This window comes from Papilio xuthus, unplaced genomic scaffold (assembly GCF_000836235.2).
Source record: "Papilio xuthus unplaced genomic scaffold, Pxut_1.1 DF826949.1, whole genome shotgun sequence".
Classification (NCBI taxonomy): Eukaryota; Metazoa; Arthropoda; class Insecta; order Lepidoptera; family Papilionidae; genus Papilio; species Papilio xuthus.
The window spans coordinates 5,882,004-5,901,147 of NW_013531700.1; the positions used below are offsets into that span (position 1 = coordinate 5,882,004).

At 35.7% G+C, this 19,144-nt stretch overlaps 1 protein-coding gene across 1 annotated transcript in view; it reads right to left on the reverse strand.

Moving 5' to 3' along the window:
• Window positions 1-15,221: 15,221 nt before the first annotated feature.
• rg (A kinase anchor protein rugose) overlaps window positions 15,222-19,144 on the reverse strand; it is a 38,148-nt gene continuing 34,225 nt past the window's right edge. The window contains exons 31-40 of the mRNA XM_013315962.1: window positions 18,668-18,767; window positions 18,344-18,444; window positions 18,015-18,222; window positions 17,680-17,842; window positions 17,508-17,580; window positions 17,248-17,384; window positions 16,954-17,125; window positions 16,532-16,661; window positions 15,677-15,813; window positions 15,222-15,242 (exon numbers count right to left, since the gene is read on the reverse strand). Of these exons, the coding sequence (XP_013171416.1) occupies window positions 15,222-15,242; window positions 15,677-15,813; window positions 16,532-16,661; window positions 16,954-17,125; window positions 17,248-17,384; window positions 17,508-17,580; window positions 17,680-17,842; window positions 18,015-18,222; window positions 18,344-18,444; window positions 18,668-18,767 (1,242 nt within the window). The remainder of the gene's footprint in view (window positions 15,243-15,676; window positions 15,814-16,531; window positions 16,662-16,953; window positions 17,126-17,247; window positions 17,385-17,507; window positions 17,581-17,679; window positions 17,843-18,014; window positions 18,223-18,343; window positions 18,445-18,667; window positions 18,768-19,144) is intronic.

The window sequence follows — 19,144 nt, forward strand, 5'->3', positions numbered from 1 at the left end:
AAAATGCCAAGAAACATCTGACAGTCGCAAAATGGAAAGTGACGTTTGAAAAAAAGGAAAAAACAACAAATAAACAATAATATCATATTTTAATGCATATCTTTTGCGTGAATAAACAAAAAAAAACTCTAATTTGTTAGGAACGTTTGGAAGAATGTTTGTAAGGCTATAGAATAGGCAAATATACCTAGAGGAAAGTTGGAACAGAAATATGTAGATAATGGAATAGCGCTTAGCTCACGTTTTTTCAGTCAAAAATTTAAAGTACGTACTTAAACATATGAAAGTACATCATTAATTACCAATGCGATGACAACTTGACTTGTACTAATAAACATAAGAAATTACATCGAAAACATCTGACAACTCTTTACAGAGTCGTCACTGCTAAAGTCATTCTGTAAATCACTTCTCCGAATGCAATTTGAATGCATAAATTCATTGGCGACAGAGCATTAACGCTCAAAGACTTTATAACTGCGTTTCCACTGTCGTTAAACTTCTATTAATTCGTAATGTCATCTCTTTCATTATCTTAGAGAAAACAGAGACGACAATATGTTTCAACATAAGTTGCACACCAGTGGAATCCTGCAGTAAGACTTTCTTTGTTGGAACATCACTAAATTTAGACACGTAAAAGCATTCCGCAGTCAACTGCATTATACTTACCTTATACCTTAAAGAAATCTCAATTGAATTATTTTGCACTTACCTGTAACAAATGAAGCACAATTCAATGATAAAGTAGGATATTAACTACGCGATAAGCTATTTGCAGTTATTTAACATCCTGTGAATATCTCTTTGTGAAGGGTTACCACGCGTTTACAAGTGCTAGCCTTTAATTTGAATTGTTTTTAAATAGTGTTGCGATATATTAAAGACACATTTAACATATCTTAAGTATTTAAATAAAGACTAAATAAGACATTATTGTAAAGAAATGTTTATATATTTTAAAACCCAATTTGTTACTTAACTTAATTATTTTTTTGAATGAACAAATTCATGGTCATTTGATGATATAGAGACGATAGTTAGCCACAAATTGTAGCAGACATTCGGCGTGTGTTATTGTTTTATAATAACCGCTCCGCCTCACCGGCGCTCGTCCATCAATCATGGGTCCGGGTTCTCACCCGGGGCTACAAAAAAAATAGCGCCCGTCCCTTAGAAAGTTTAAAACAACATTAAAATTAATATTCTCCGGTTAGTTTAGGGTTAACGTGCTATGATCGCTTGCTTGATCTCGATTTTTTTTTGTTTTTGAATACCTGCGCACGCGCAGATGCCTGTTGGCCGGTTGTTTTTAAAACAAATGCAATAAATGCTCGGAAATAAAATTTAAATTATGTCGTATTTTTTAATCTACATAAGTACTATCCTAGTGTAGCCTATATAGTCTGTGAAACTGAGTAATAAACATAAACAATAATGTATTAATTGTTCATGCAATACTAAACATGACGGCAAACTCTCTCAAGTGTGTCAACACACACCCACGACATTTCCAACTCAACTTTATGTAAATTCGCGTCGCCTAATGAGACAACGACACAGGGGAGGCGTCTCTCCTGGGGGACTTATGTCGCCTCCCCTGTACCGGAAGTACGCATTAGCTGGTTGATATGACGTCAGATATTTATCGAATGTTTCCGCTATTGTCAATGAGGCATGACGAAGGTTTTATGTTTATTTATTAGTTATCTACAATTCGTTGACGGTTGTTAATATATCGTTGCATGATACAAAAGGTAACATTGTCTTATTGGAAGTGTTTGCTTGTGTACTGATAAACAATACAACTATATATCCCCACTAGTTGTCGCACGCGACTCTATCCGCGCGGAATTAATAAACTTAATAAGTAGTTTATGTATTCTTCCAGAGTATGTTCTACATCTCTGCTAAAATTCAGCGAGATCCATGCAGCCGTTCTGTAGATACCTTCTAAGAAACATCCATCCATCCAAACATTCTCATTTATTAGTAAGGATAGGTTTAAACTGACATTTCTGTTTTTCTCAACGAGAATATAAAGAACGACATATTTATTGTAAACAAAAATGCATATCCTCGCTTCATACTAATGAAAGTACACATTCGTTTCAAAATCACCAATGACCTAATCGTCCGTTGGGTCGGCTACCCTACATTCGACGGGGGTCAAAAAACCAATACATTAAACTAATCAGCGGTCAGTTTGTTTGTTTGTTTTGGTGACATGTGTCCGCAATTAACGGAACAGGTCGCAATGACATTGCGGTGAAGTAAATGAGTAATCGAAAAAGGAATTTTACGAATATTGATGGCGATTGTAAGGGAATTTAATTTATTTTTCATTCTTTGACAATTATAATATTTTGCTTGAATTGCCATGTACCAATGTATTTTTCGATGTTACATATGTACATTTATCCGACGTTCATACGGTGAAGGGAAACATTGTGATGCAACCTGCACATATCTGAGAAATTCAAAGATATGTGTAGTCAACCTGCAGTGGGCCAGTGTGACGCCTAACTTAGGGTAAGCTCCGAACACCTCAGTGGCGACGTCTAGTGAGGTGATGATGAGTATAAATTCTTCTGGAAATTATTATGTAAGAGAAAATAATATATGGGAACTTTAACTACATGAAAGTCATCCTAAGAATATAACATAAAAAGCTTCTATAAAATGACCATAATAAAGTAACAAACCTTAACTAATTGTTATTTAATAATAGGTCGTTATACGTCACTCGTGGAGGGCAACAATAAAAGTCGGGCGTTTTTATTGTATACAAGAGCCGGGGCGCCTTGTTAGCGCAGAGTTCTCGTCACGGCTTTTATTATATTGACATTTATACAAATACTAGCAAACGCCCGCGGCAACGCCTATGTTTTCTGTTTATGTAATTTTAGAGGTTATAGAGTTGTATTCGACTTAAACTTCTCGATTCGTTTACATAACATACGAGTTCATATATTAATTATATAATAAATTAATTCCTTGTCAGTTAAAATTCACTTATAATATGGCAAAACAGTATAAACAACAAAAGAATTAAATTAATAATTAAGAAATGTTTGCATATTTTTATTCATCCCGTCTGTCCGTACGTGCGCGTCCAATGATTGTGAGTGACGGCGCGCGCTGCGCAGTTTTACATATAAATTACATATCAACTACCGAAGATTTTCAACAGTTAAGAAAGGTTAAGTTAAGGCAAAGTATGTTATGTAATTAATTTTTATTATATAACGGTATATAATATAACATTTTAAATAAATCCTTACAATTTGAAATCGTACTTCTAGTAATAATAACATTATACTTATTGGTGTATACGTTTAAAAACGTAATTGTTTTTTTAATTTCAAACGCGGGTTAAAAGGTTAAAGAGATACGTTTGAACGCACACTGCCATGTCTATGACTTCGTAACCCGGAGCACATAAATAACGGTAGCTGCTTTTAATAATGAGTAATGAGAATCAAAGAACGCAGGATAAGGAGTGACAGGCTAATAGATGAGTGAGGCTCCGAGCGGCTTATGCGCGCCTGGTGCTTTGTGGTTGTAATGGACGCGGCTCATTAAAACATATGATTGATTTTTGCGGTAAAATCAATACAGTAGTCAATTTACCGACATTCTTGTGGATAAAGCTTGTCATGAATCTTATACAGCTTTTGACAGCTTTTAATCTTCAGTTACGTCAAGTTTGTACTTAATGCAGAGTTGTTGTTGGCTTGTACTGGATATAGAACAGAAGAATGGCTTTGCAGAACTATGAAAACGTACCCGATTAAATTCCGTCTCGTCTCGTCCGTACGAGATTATTATCAAAATAAAATCAATAAAATTACTGGACTTGGTAACTTTACGAAGTTTATAAAAATGTTTAATTTTTTACAAGTCAGTTTGCTCTTTATAGTATGTAGAAATTTCTACTATCAGCCACGACGGCTATAGCAAAAAACAAACTTCAGTGTTGCCTACTCCGGTGTACTTCCGAGCGAATTGTTTTTCCAAGTCACGCGATTCATTTAAGCCGACACAAACGAGTTTGTTCCGTTGCCGTAATAAAGTTAGGGCTGCTAGTTAATGAATTCAAACTTTAGCTAGTATTAATAATTTATATCATGGCAACATTCTTGTCCACCGAAAAACACCTCATTTTAAAATCACATTTGTCAGGTAAAACTAAGGTGATAAGATCTATTTATCTTTTTACAATTCTTGCAGGATAAAATATTGAAATTGGTGTATTTGGGCGAGTTGTTACTGTATCTATTGGGAGGATCTTTCTAATTAATGTTATGACAGTTGACAGCCCTGACATCAGGCTGTCAGAGTTTGACAGGAGGTCTTTAGCGCTACGCAGTGCTCGGCCACCCGCGCGCGCCCCGAGGCAACCACGCTGTACAAACTCATTCCTTCCTGCTAAGGTAAACTAAATTGCCCTTTTATCGGAATAACGGTACCTTATATATGTGCTCCTGGTACTCACGCTAGAAGGAAATTACTTGTTACGTCGTTTAAGAAAATGTAAAAAAAAAACAAAGAATTCCATGACTTTTGGTACGACATGATTGACATCCACACAGGTACGCGTAGTTAAAAAAATATGTCACATCGTGTGCGATGGAAATAATGCATATAATTTACACATTATAAGCATTCATTATAAAACCTAACCTCAAAATGTGGCGCCAAAGGCTATCAACGCGTAAGAATGCGCGGTCAAAATCGGTCGGTTTCCCATATCACGGTAACTTCCTGGAAGAATCGCCGACGGCTTGACAATGCAGTCCTCGCTTTCATGTCACGTGCTCAGATGACTTTATTTTAATATTGCGCGACTCTTTTTTATCGCCTATTGTTTTTTTTCATCCAGGTACGTGTCGCTACGTCGGCGCCTGTTTGCGGTACATTTTTCACTAATGTTTAAGGTGACCAAACTTTTAAAATAATATGAGATAAAATCCTCACAGATGATTGAATTTTAAAACTTTTTCTCTACAGATTTATCCTGCCATTTGTAAAAGTCTTCAAAATTAGTGAAATCATATTATAAATAATAAATCATCGGGAAAATTTGGGCATAATATTAAGGCAACTTATACATAATTCCTGTTATTCGAAAGTGTAAAATTGTGGTCCCCGTATCGTGCACTTATAATTCTAGACCTGCTGCAGAATTGTAGATGGATTTCTGTGAATTCTTTATAATTGATGTCCAGATATACTTCACACCTGATTATTATCACAGGACCTCAATTCGATGCTCGTTACATGTAATGCATATTGCGGTGTACGTGACGATGTGTACAATGATTACACGTGTACAGTCAGCGTCATATAGATCGTCACAGACAAGATATGCAAATATATAGGTACATCAAAAGTAATCAATTATATCGGTACAACAAAAGTCCTCAAAATAATAGATACATTCACCCTGCTCAAAAACATCGGTACATACACAGCGTCAAATATATGAGTACATGCAAGATGCTCATAAATATCGTAGCAGCCACAGCGTCATAAGTAACGAAGCAGTCAAGGTGTGCAAAAATATCGGTACATTTGACAAAATTGAACTCTATCTCTATATACTTGTGATACAATTTGGAATAAACTACTTCTGTTATATTCATTTGACACTTTGCATCAAACCATTTTTCAAAATTTACTAAAAGTGTTCGACGCGGATGACAGATATTAGGTAGATAAAACCAACATCAAATTTAAGTTTGTCATCATATATGCTAGTTTGGTCTCGTGGCCTTACCGTTCGCCGCCGTTGGTACGTAAGGTCGGCGGTTCAAATCCCAAGCCACTATTTTTTTTATATTTAAACTTTTTAATTTTAATATCGAAGCACATGTAATTCAACTTTATCGCCGTAGTTATTAGGTACTTTTTGATATTGCTTTGGACTAATGAGTTTGACCGTTAAAGTACTTTTCTATTTCAAACAAAAATGAAGGAGATAAAGCGATGCTATTGGCATGGAATTTGTTTATTACTCATGTTTGTTAAACTTGTACCGGTAAAAATAACACTACCTTTTACTGATACTGATTATATTTAAGGAAGAAAGAAAAAAAACTGAATGTCAATATCCAAACTACATCAAATTTTTGGTCGATTGCAATAAACATTCCAGTGTGCGTGGGCGCGCACACATATGTAGATAACACTTGTACTTATAGTTTCCGCGCGTACCATTCATAAAACCCGCAATGACAATCCACGCTCCGCCCACTCACTTCACCCGCGATGGTCTGACCTAATTGTTGTTAACGTTATTTAAATTTCTTTCTACCCGACAACGAAAATTATAAAAAAAAATTATCGAGCAAAATTTTACATTACCAAATTTTTACTGGTTATGAAAAAATAACCCCGTGATTGATAAAATGAAAAAAAAAAGTAGCCTGAGATTCGAACCGGTAAACTTAAATATTACGGCAAACATACTAGAATACTGCGCCAAACTTGCATATATTGTGACAAGGCAAAATTTGATATTAGTTATTACGTATCTGTCATATTCGGCGTGACAAACTTTTATAATATATTTAAGCGTTATGACAGGAGAAGAAAAATATTGGGTTGCCCAGTAAGTTCGTGCCGCTTTATAAGGAAAATTGAAACCCTGTTCTCTTAAATTTTTGGAAATGTTTTTAAATTATATTGGTACGACTCTATACCTAAAACGTCTTTTATTTTTGGCTAAAATTTTAAAAATTAGTTTTTATCTCAACCAATGAAATGAAATTATTCACAATATAGAAATTTTTGTCACGTTTGATAATGGTGGAAATCCGAAAATGAATCCACTTTAGCTACAGTCTATTGTAAGCTTTATATCGAAAATCAGAACGAACTTTCCGGACAACCTATAATGTTAATACAAAGTGTCAAATGAATGTAACAGAAGTAGTTTATTCCAAATTGTATCACAAGTATATAGAGATAGAGTTCAATTTTGTCAAATGTACCGATATTTTTGCACACCTTGACTGCTTCGTTACTTATGACGCTGTGGCTGCTACGATATTTATGAGCATCTTGCATGTACTCATATATTTGACGCTGTGTATGTACCGATGTTTTTGAGCAGGGTGAATGTATCTATTATTTTGAGGACTTTTGTTGTACCGATATAATTGATTACTTTTGATGTACCTATATATTTGCATATCTTGTCTGTGACGATCTATATGACGCTGACTGTACACGTGCCGATGTGTACGAAGATTACGCGTGTAAACAATTGCTTGACGATTTAGCCTTGGTGTAAAAAATAAAGCTGTGGTTAAAAACGTCCTGTTTTAGATATTCTAATTTTGAATACTAATCAAAATGACACTTCAGTAACTAGAAGCTAGTGTGGGAAGATTCCTAAATATCGATAGATAACAAAACTTTTTTTTTTGTAATTCCTTGCGTCTCCTTGTATGTCAACTAAACGTAAATGCATTTGCAAATACCGATGTATTTGGGTAGCTTCGTTATTTTAGCCAATTCAGGTGGCAAATTGCACATCATCTTACAACAAAAAATCAGCCCTGATAATCTATAGGATTTAAACGAGTAATTTTTACATACATACAACATAGAATAATTACTTTCTAAGTGTGAGCTAAGACCTTTTTTTCGCAGTTTTTACAATTTTATCGCCATACTTCATTTGCAATTTTAAATAGCATAGTTACCAGGGCACTAGCGTGAGGAAGAGGCATAAAGGTGAGCAGTTATTGTCGCTGTAAATGTGTAAAGTTGTCTACCATGGCGTGACGAGTGTAACACTAAAAAAGACGATGCCGACTTTGCTAATGTTAAGGTCATGGACGAATTTCACGTGTAGAAATAACAACTGTAACATTTCTCTTATTATCTTTGCCAAATATATTAATTTAGTTATTCTTTTAAAATCTTGTCTTGGAATTATTTCCGTTACCAAGATGACTGTTAGATCGCAGTGGTGGCTCCCACAGATGGTTTTATTTAGATGTATAACAAAAACTATGCCCAGGAGAGCAGAACTTCCTAAACTAATACTTCCTATCGCCGTAACTAGCTGCATGTGCGGTGTGTCACACAAACAGGTATGGATTTTGGAATTTCAGAGATCCGTTGGTAAAAGTGCTAACTAATTTTTATTACATTTACATCTTATTCTTATTAATTTTGTAAATTCGAAAATTTTGCATGTTTGATAAAAAGTATTTCTAGAACGTTTCAATGGATCTCGATAACATTTGGCACAGATCTAGAAAATGGTCATGAAGAACACAGGCTACTTACAAAGGTTTTTTTTAATACCTTGCGGACAGAGTCGCGGTCAACACCTAGTAGAATTATAAAACAAAACTCGACAGTTTCTGTACAAAAGAGATTAACTTAAATAATTTAAAACAGTTTTGAAATAATTTAAAAAATGGGATTCACTTCAAAATTTGTTGAAAAAGACGCAAGATATAATTTATTCTGTGTACAGAACCCTTGCTAAATTAGCGCGTATCGATAGTTTCTTTTGGTACTAAGTATATTTTTTCAATGCCCTTGTCATTAGCTGGCATAGCAGCGCTCCGCCCTCCGGTTAGCGCTCCGCTAGCGGCAATTAGGGCTCCGCTGGCGCCCCCGGGACCGCGTCCGGATGCCTCGAATGCCCGCTGCCGCGGAATGCGCCGCGGGTGATTATTTTTGTATTAACTACCGCCCTATTGCCATTGCTGACTAATTTTAAATGATCCCTGATTTATAAGGAATGTACTTTAGTTTATGAATGTCGTAACTATTAACTGAAGCGTCTCAGAATAGCGATCGACATATTTATGCCGTATGTTTACGTGTAAAATGTTTAATTTATGCGTTTCTTATTTAATCGGTAAACTGACGATTTATACCACTATATGCCTGTAATCGTGGGTTTCCGAGAGCAAAATCCCTGTTTATAAACATATTGTTAATCTCTGTTTCGTCAGATATGATGGTATGTTTCATCCAAGAATTTTGGTCTCAGAAACCAACGAAAAATTATTCATAAGTATTTATAGTACGAAGATGTTTGAACGGATTTAACTTAACAATAAAAGATTTCTTTTGTGGATAAAATATAGAAAACTCAACTAAATATAGACAATCTATGTTAGTCTACTTCGTGACAGTAACCAGGAGAGCAACAGTATGCCGGCGGTGGTCTGGTTAGATCGGGCATGGAGAGCGCCCCGCGGTGAAGGCGCCTAAATTCCGCTGCTCGGACACTTGCTCTGTACTATAAACCGATTGAAAAGATAACTTTAACAATGGACATTAGCTTAATGTGGACATGGTATACAGTATCAAAATCTGTAAAGTTGGTTGTTTTTAAGCATACTTAGAACATAATTTGTATGCGTTATAATATATTAACTTTTATAAGATAAAGGAAAACAAGGTGATCATCGCTTATGAAATAAATCAAAACAATTAGAGGAACTGAAGATTGCATTTTGTCCATTGAGTAAGAGAGCTTAGAAACGAAGACAATTGAAGAAAATTTCATCACAAAAATAAATAAATTCCGGTATGTCCATACTAGGCTTTACAAATCATAATCTTTAACTTTCTCTATCGAAACTCCCGATCAAACATCGAGCACAATGCAGGAACGACAGGTAGCCTATGCGCCGTACACTACACAAAAAACACACTATGATACTTTTTCCTACATATCCAATCACAGGAAAAAATGCTCTATTACATTCCTAATAAGAACTATATTCCTATCTTCTGAATGCTTGCACTAACATTTTTATGCAATATTAATTTTAAACTTTAATACGCTGCGATAAAATTTAAAATCGTTTAACAGTGAAAGGTCACAAATCATATGAGACGATGACACGTGTCAAGATTTCCGGGAGCTGACAATGACGTAATATGTTTATCGTACGACAAGCGGACGTTAACAGACCCCGACGGTCTGTGGAAACGTGGGAGCACAATGGAAACAGATCTATTGTACGATAGTGATCTTAACATAGATAAAACAACTTTCACTGTTTAGTAGAAATCTCTATTCCTATTTAAAGTGTAAATATACAATGATGCTAAGTGAAATTTAACTTTGCTTCATGCAAATATCATTAAAAATTTACTATGCAAAGATCCTCCTGTTTAGAATAATAGATTTATCTCTTATAATTAATTACTAAAATACGGATACGAATCAGATGTACAGTCGATTATTCGGAAGCTTGATATAAGGCGATTTAATTTTTATTTTAGTAGATAAAAAAATATTCTAGTAAGTAAGAAATATAGTCTATGTTACACAGCGATAAATTATCATTGTAATGGCAAAAATATTTTTGAAATCAGTTGAGTAGTTTTTGAGTTTATTTGTTACATACAAAAACATAAATCTTTCGTCTTTATATACTAGGTGTCGCCCGCGATCTTTTACTTCCAGACTATGTCTACATCCATGCCAAATTTCAAAGAGATCCATTAAACCGTTCTAGAGATACCTTCGAACAAACATCTATCCGTCCATCCATTTAAACATTTGCATTTATAATATTATTGTACAGATTTTCTTAAGCTTCTGTTTGATATTAGTCTCCACATAAAACAGTGATGTCCATCTTGTATTTAACTGCGTTTTCATTATGTTATTGTTTATTTGTGTGTACAAACGTATTTTAATTACATTCGCTGAGAAGATCGCATTTCTATTGCGCGAGTCGTTATCCAATAATTACACTTGGACTTTAATCTAGTTATAATGGTTCTTATCACCATGGCATAAGGTTCAAAGTGTATATTTGATATATTACAAAACAATTAATAGTTTGTATGATAAATCTTTTTCATTATATTCTTGGTTATAAATATCCATATTATTATAGAATATAATTAAATTAAAGACAAGAGCGTCGGTAGCTCAGGGGTTTCAGCACTTGACTTGCAATCTGCAGGTCCCAGGTTCGAATCCTGCCATGTACTAATGTGTTTTTCGATGTTACATATATCCGACATTACATTTATCCGACGTTCTTACGATGAAGGAAAATCATCGTGATGCAACCTGCACATATCTGGGAAGAAATTCAAAGATATGTGTGAAGTCAACCAACCCGCATTGGGCCAGCGTGGTTGACTATGGCCTAATCACCCTTAACTTAGGGTAGGCTCCGAGCTCCTCGGTGGGGACGTATAGTTAGCTGATGATGATGATGACAGAATTTAATTAGTATTGTAGGAATTAGTACATTTTATAATCTCCATTTTAGTATCTCTAGCTAAATATGTTGACTACGATTTTATTTTGTGCTCAATTATTTAGGAATTTTTGGGCAAATTACAAATGACCGGTATTCAGAACTTAACGGTAACAAAGACACTGAAAATATTTAATTACAAATTTTAGTATATTTATTGTTTTTTTCAGTAGAATAATGGAGCATATATTATCCTTACATTGTGACTCACTTTAGTATTCCTGATGGAAATTATGTCAATTAATATTTTATTCATCACTTAGCGTATCTTAATTGTAGATTATTGCCACCTGTCAATTAATGCACTCATAGATTAATGACACTATTTATACAAAGTGATAAGTTGATTGAAATTGTTTTAACATTAACGTTAATCGATGGATTTGAAATTTATTTCTAACACTTTGCATTTTTACCGTTTTTCCGCTTTTAATGGTTTTTTTCGATGCAAAGAAAAGTAAACGAGCCAGTTTTAATTATTTCTTAAAATATTGTTATTTTTGTCTTCTATACTAATATTATAAAGAGGAAAGATTTGTTTGTATGTAACTGATTACAAAAATTTGGCTTAGGTATATTTATTACTACATTTTTTTGCATTCCACGCGTACGAAGTCGCGGTCAAAAGCAAGTTTAAAATAAGTTATATATATCTTCATATACTTTTGATATCCGTTACTTTTAACTGTTAAAAATAATCTCACAAATTCCAATATTAATATGCACATGAAATCAATTACGTAAACCAACAAAACCGTGCCCGAGGATGAATAAAATTAACAAGCGGCCAATTCGTCACGCGGATAATGATGTACGCATCAATAAATCGATATCGATACAATTCTGAATACCATCACCCATCTCTCTCACACATGCCCTCTCTCTCACACGAACAGCACGACACGGTTAATTAAAACGAGGCATTAGCATAAACAAATAAAATGCCCCATTACGAATTCAATTTACAATCTTTGAAATCGGTTGAATTAGTCGCAGTAAATAATATCTCGAATACTGATATTTTATTGATATTGTGGTCTAATTTACAAGTGGAAAGCGTTACATCTACAATCAATATATAGCTATAGCAATCTAAATGCACTCTTGTTTGTTACAATAAACTGTAAATCATACTTGACCTATATCACATTTTAGCAGATGGTAATCGTCAGTTTTTATGAGTATTTAAATTCTGAATTCCAAAATCCTAATTATTAGATTTATGATCGTTAGACGCTTAGAGCAAAAAATTGTAAATGCACTAAATTATATTATAAAATCGCCTTTGCTTATCGCTTTAAAACATATTAAAGGCAAAATAGAATGTTAGTGTCTCTGTTCACATTTGTTTTGATAAGCAAATATTTTTATTTTTCTTTAAGTTGTTAAAATAAAAAGTCGTATTATGAAGCTTTAAATACGACTACACGATATTAAGTATTAACTACCATTAATTCTGCTTCTACAAGTCACTATTTTTAATTAACTATTACACGGTAAATGGGATATTTAGCGAAATGACATAGAGGGATTAGTTTTTTTTAGCAAAAGCATTCTTAATAAATTACGATAAGCTTAAATTTATACTCAATATATTTACAATTTAAGACGGTTTATTTACATAGCTATATATTCAAATATTATGATATTTGATCAAATCTGCATTTTCAACGAGCAATACTTTAACGTATCCATCAAAATTAAATCAAAATGTATTAATTATAACTCATTAACTAAGAACTCACTCCCGATGAGATCAGTCTCGTGCGAAAGTTTTAAGATAACATCGTATAATATTTATTTATTAATTAAATCGTAAGAAATGAGAATAATCGCTGATAAGTTCGTAACAGTGCGTAGTTGAGGATGCGCGGGCGCAGTGCCCGCTGCCCGCTCCCCGCGCGCCTCGACCGCCACCCCCCGCGGGCAGCGACACGGGCGCGCCGCGGGGCGCCTTTGTCCCGCTGTCCGAGACTGAAGAGATGCCCCACACAACGACCTTGTAGGCACGCACACCACTATTTATCGTTATCGATATCGATAAACATAACGTCTTAATTAAAAGACCAAATTATTTATATTTAAAAAATAAAAAAATAATAATATAAAAAAGAACCAACGCCAACCTTCGCTAATCGGAGAGAAGAAGAAGAAGAAGAATATAAAAAAGAAAGTAGATATACATTGATTAATGGACGAGATTTACCGTGACGTTTAGTATTTAATAAAACATATTGAATAAATTCATAGTACACAATTTTAACCGTGCACATAATTTAAGATCTATAATCTAGAAAAAACAATCTACATATATAAAACGTTTGAAAGTTGTCTTAACTAAATGTGTAATATAATATTGCTTTAAATTATCACCATAAGAGGTAAATTAGTCGATATCGAAATGGACGTAAGGAGCCGCCCTAGCGTGGCGCCTCACGAGCCCTCGCGCCGCGGGGCCGCATTGTCCGCTCAACTAAAGTGCCTCATATTCGGTTACCCGCCTATATTACACGCCTATACTCAACATCGATATCCCTCCAACTTCACCAAACAGACATCCTTATTTCAAATAACTAATTTATTGAAATATATCCTTATGACGTAGTACTTAGAGTTGATTTTTGATATATTATGATTTATAGATGTATCGTTTTGATTCGGAATAAAAGGATGTATAATTCACATTTTACTACTTCTTGTACAAACACGATCCTTAATAAATAAGCAAACAAAGGTCCAACGTCACACCTTATACGAAATCACCTTTGTCATACAACTCGTTTAATACATTATTTATAAATTTTAATGTGTTTAGAAGAAAAAATATCTTTATTCATAAGGCAATAAAATATAAAATTTATCGTTAGAATTTCATTAATACGCTATAAAACGAATGTTTACGAAATTAATGTCGGTATTATAAATATTGAATGATTCGTTAAGATTTGTATGTATGGTAGAAAGTCAGTTGTCCGCTGTCGTATGTATAAACAACACTTGTTCTAATTAATTATAAATATCGATTTTATTTACATACTTACATAAATACTTTACATATGATTATGTACGTTTCAACATTACAAATGACATACGACGACCAACTGGCTTTTATTTTATAAACTATATAAACTAGTGAAATATTAACTTTGAAAGTACCAAGTATTCTTTAATTTTATAGGAGAAGTGGCAAACTAGCAACGAGTCGCCTAAAATTATTTGATCCGACGCCCATAGACATCCGGAACGCCAGAGGAACCGCAGATGCGTTGCCGTCCTTTAAGGGAAATGTAGGCTAATCACATACTAGCTGTTACTTCCGACTTCTAAGTCGCAAAAATAAAGAAATTACTTTTGCACTTAAGCTGCATTCTAGCAAAATTCGTTACGTTTGTAACAAACTAAAATAGAGACTAATAATAAATAAACATTAGAAATATTCAGTTTGTATTAGCGTGTAATTTTATTATCCATCTAATAGATATGAATAGTTTGATGATAGTGACCAGTTCTGTCGCATTTCCCGGGACACGACTGAACTTTCGGCGCTCGTAAATTGAGCAGTTGTTTTATTGGTCGTAAAACTTGGACTTGTTTTAACATCTGACGATTTCTTAACGGTTACTAATGCAACAAACTTCGAACAGAAAATTGGGACAATTTTATTTTACCTAATTTTTTTTAAACTACTTTCTTATCTCATTTTTCCTTAATTTAAACGCAATAAATTTTCTTTAAATATTTAGTATAAAAATAGCGCACATACTTTTCTTATTTTAGAATATAATTATAAAATTTTTGCTTGTGTCTACAGAGGAGATAAGCAGAGAGTATGAAAAACGTCAGTGTCAAACTTTCGTTTTGGTTACTTAAATGCTTTAGGCATATATCCAAAACTATCGTATTAGGAGTGGGTTTAAACAAGAGTGTAATAATATCCTAAAAATATTCGAATAATTAGTCACCGTAGTCATAACGCTTTATCGTTAATATCGTTTCATTATCAATTTTATAGCTCAATTACATAAAGTTTTTACTTGCATTTATCGCGAAACGAATTTAATATAGAATAAAATTATTACACGAGTGTTAAAATGTTGATTTTAAAGTGGTCGTATCAATGACCGGACATGATGCTGTAATTTACTGCAGACATTATAAAACGATATCAGTATCGTGAGTACAGATTTAATGACCCATTACCCAAAATAAAATGATATGTTCAATTTTGATAATATCCTATAGGAACGCTTCCAGTTATTCCAATTGGAAACAATTGTTTATTATTTGATTGAAGCCTCGCTAGATGGCGCTGTTACTAAATTAAGTACACTTTTACTTTTTAACTGCAAGTTTAAATAATGATAAAATAATTGCTTACATCTATTTTTATTACTCCAAAATTCACTTACCTCAGGGTCAATCTTCTTGAATTCAGGATCCTCTTCATCCACCTCGAAGTACAGCTCTGTGGAGGTGAGGGACACGGTACCAGGTGCCACCAGCCCGGGCGCCACCAGCCGCGCTTTCGTACTGATGTTCACCGGGCCTGGGGAAAGAAGAGATCATTTAGAGATCACAGCGATTTAACGGAGGATCTAGAAAAATTACATTCAAGTTAATAACCGTTAAAATACGGTACGTGGTGTATTTCTATACTAGCTTTTCCTGCGTATCCGCGTGGAGATAAATTAATGTGTTCTTCCAGACTATGTTCTATGTCTGTACCAAATTTCATAAAGATCTGTTGAGCCGTTCTGAAGATACTTTGTAACAAATATATTCTATGTTTAAATACATATTAAAAGTATAAAGTATATCAGAGTTTATACAGAGGCTATAAAACTTATAACTTCCGGTTTAAATGAATCTGCGACAGTTATGCAGAGTTGACATGTTAACGACGTCAGAGGGCGCAGGTCGCACACAAATATAACGACCTTTTATAATTTATACAAAAACCGTACTTTTTATTGCTTTTACTTAATTTAATGACCACATTATATCTCTGTTACGATTTTATAAAATATTAATCACAAAACACTAAACTCGACATATAGAGTCGGACTTGGAATATAGTCGACGTTTTAAATTTTGAATTTAATGTAGTTTTAAAAAAAACGTGAATGATTTTTAACTATTTTATTACAAATTATATTTATTAAATCGTGTCGTGCGATAGCGGTTTGTCGCATCAGTGGAAACGGATCATGGTACACCGTTATTTTAATGGCAGCAGTGGAAAGATGGCTTAAGATAATACTGACCAGTGAGCTCCTGCTCAGCGTCGCGTTCATCCAGCAGCGCGTCGGCGTCGTCCAGCAGGTCAGCTGCGGGCGCCGGCAGCTGCGCGCCGCCAGCAGCCTGCGCTATGCGCGCGTGCAGCTCCTCTGTCGCCTGACACACACACACACACATGTTACCATGCGTTTCCACTGCCCACACACTTGTTACAAACATTGTTATTTATGTTTTATTCAAATAGAATGAGAGAGATGTTACACACGTCACACGACGGTGCAGATTCAACGTAACATACTAATAGCAACACAAAAGTACCAGGGTAACAGAACATTAAAGGCAGTTTACCTTTGCATTTCAAAGAATGTTTAGTACTACTTAGATTAGATGAATCGTTTGTTACTTCAAAGTTTGTTGTGCGTTACTCAATCCTAAGCGTGAAGTGTACCTGCAGTATGGCGTCGCTAGGGGGTGTGGGCGGCGCGTGCGTGTGCGCGGGCAGTGCGGCGCGCCGGCGACCGCGCGGGTCGGGCACCAGCCGGCGCCGGCGCCGCGCGTCGTCCTCCCACGAATCCAGCTTCCAGAAGCCCTCGCCGGTACCCTCCTCGGTGCCCGTGATACTGAACATATTATATAGACGTCAGTAGAATAGAGTTGCTTTCTTATTTAGCTTTATCTATGCATAGTACAAAGATATATAGAGTGTGTGACGTAAGATGAAGGTATGGTGTGTATGGTGTACCTGGCGTGCGCGGCGTGGCGCAGCTTGTCGAGTAGACGCGCGGCGGCGGCGTGGTCGCGGCGGCGCGCGGCCGCTATCAGCCGCTCGCACGTGCGCTCCTCCTCCAGCCGCTCGCTGCTCGTGCTCGCACACACGCACTGCACCATGACAATCATACATACAGACATGCAAACTGTCCACCGAACTCTGAAGCGTTCGTTATGATCCTTCGAGTCGGATTTGTAAAAAAGTACGATAGCTTACGGTACGGGCCATCTTACCTCAAAGTCCGCATGCTTGAGGACGTCATCGGCCCTCATCCTGTTCAGTATGAATTCAGCTTCATTGGCAACCCTGAAATGATTAGCTATTTTCAGTCTTCATCCTCCATTTCAATACCTCATCTACTTCTTTGTTACTTTTAAAGATGATAAGCAAAAGTTTAATAGTAACCTGACGATATGGTCGCGCATGGCGTGCGAGAGCAGACGGCCCTCGTTGATCAGCTCAATGAAGGCGAGGCCGGCGTGCTTCTGCAGCGAGTTCTGCCACTCCTGCGAGCACAGCAGCATCACCAGCTCCACCACAGACGTGCTCGACTTGAACGTCTGCAGACCTAAGGCGACACAGGACAAAACTGTTACCACCTGGTCTTACTGCTGGAAAATCCAAAACTAAGGGTCGGCCTTGTAAAAGCACTTGTATGCACATATTGTCCAATATTATTACATCTTTCTTGTTTTCAACACAAGTGTTATGTTAGTGGTATTTCGTGGTTAGTTTGTTACCTTCCATGAGCAGCTCCTGTCCGTGGCTGCCGACGAGGGTCTTGGAGAGGAAGGGCGCGAAGTCCAACATGATCTCGCGCAGCAGCGGACACACGGGGCCCAGCGCCGTCTCCAGCTTGTGCGTCAGTGAGGCCTCGCGCGACGCCTCGCGCCCCGCACCCAGCTCGCCCGCACCCAGCGCGCTCAGACCCGCCAAGGTCTCGTTATCCTAACAATCAAATCCAAATTACAACAGCCTATTCCAATAGCCTGTTGGACTGTATATTTATATACTGTTTGTGGATAGAAAAACATTGAGAAATTTAAAGGTACAATGATAGTGTAATAACCGGATGTAGATGTCGCTGCGACGCCTGCAGGGTCCTTCGCTGGTGCCTCTGCTGCAACTGCTGCTGTTCCGCATTCCTCATCTGAATCTGCTTCTCCATTTCTACACAAAAGAAAATAAAAGTCCAACTATATGTATTAAAAAAACCCTTCAACTTATAAAAGAATACGAATCGATAACACCACTGTCAAGATCCGGTTCCGGCGTTACTTTATTATTGTAAAATTAACTATTATAGAGCAGCCTAGTTTACTACAAGTGTAACTAAATAAAGGCAGTATGTGCACTACTTCACGATACATTTACAAAGTCTACATTTATATACCTTCATGTATATTCCCCTCGTGGTCCCTCCGTGTGATGGTGGCGGGACCTCGCTCCTCCTCGTTCAAGTTCACGTCAGTCCACGACTCGTCATTGCTTACCTAAAAGATAATAAACAAGACTAATATATATTCCATATTTAAGATTAAAAGAAATTCAGTTAATGTTCACTATACTTTCATTCCAATGTTATCTCACTACTTCTTAATTTAAAAATATGAATGTTTAGATAGATGTATGTTTTATATTACATATCTCCAGTACAGTTAAATGGATATCGTTGAAATTTGACATAGATGTAGAACATAGTCTGGAACATACACAGGCTACTGATTGACTTTTATTTTAAGCCGCGAGCAAGATAATCTTACTAGTATTATAAATGCGAAGGTTGGGATTGATTGATGTTTGTCATGAAATAACTACGCAACAGCAGAACGTATAACGCATAGGCTAGTAGCTAGTTTTTTTTAATTAC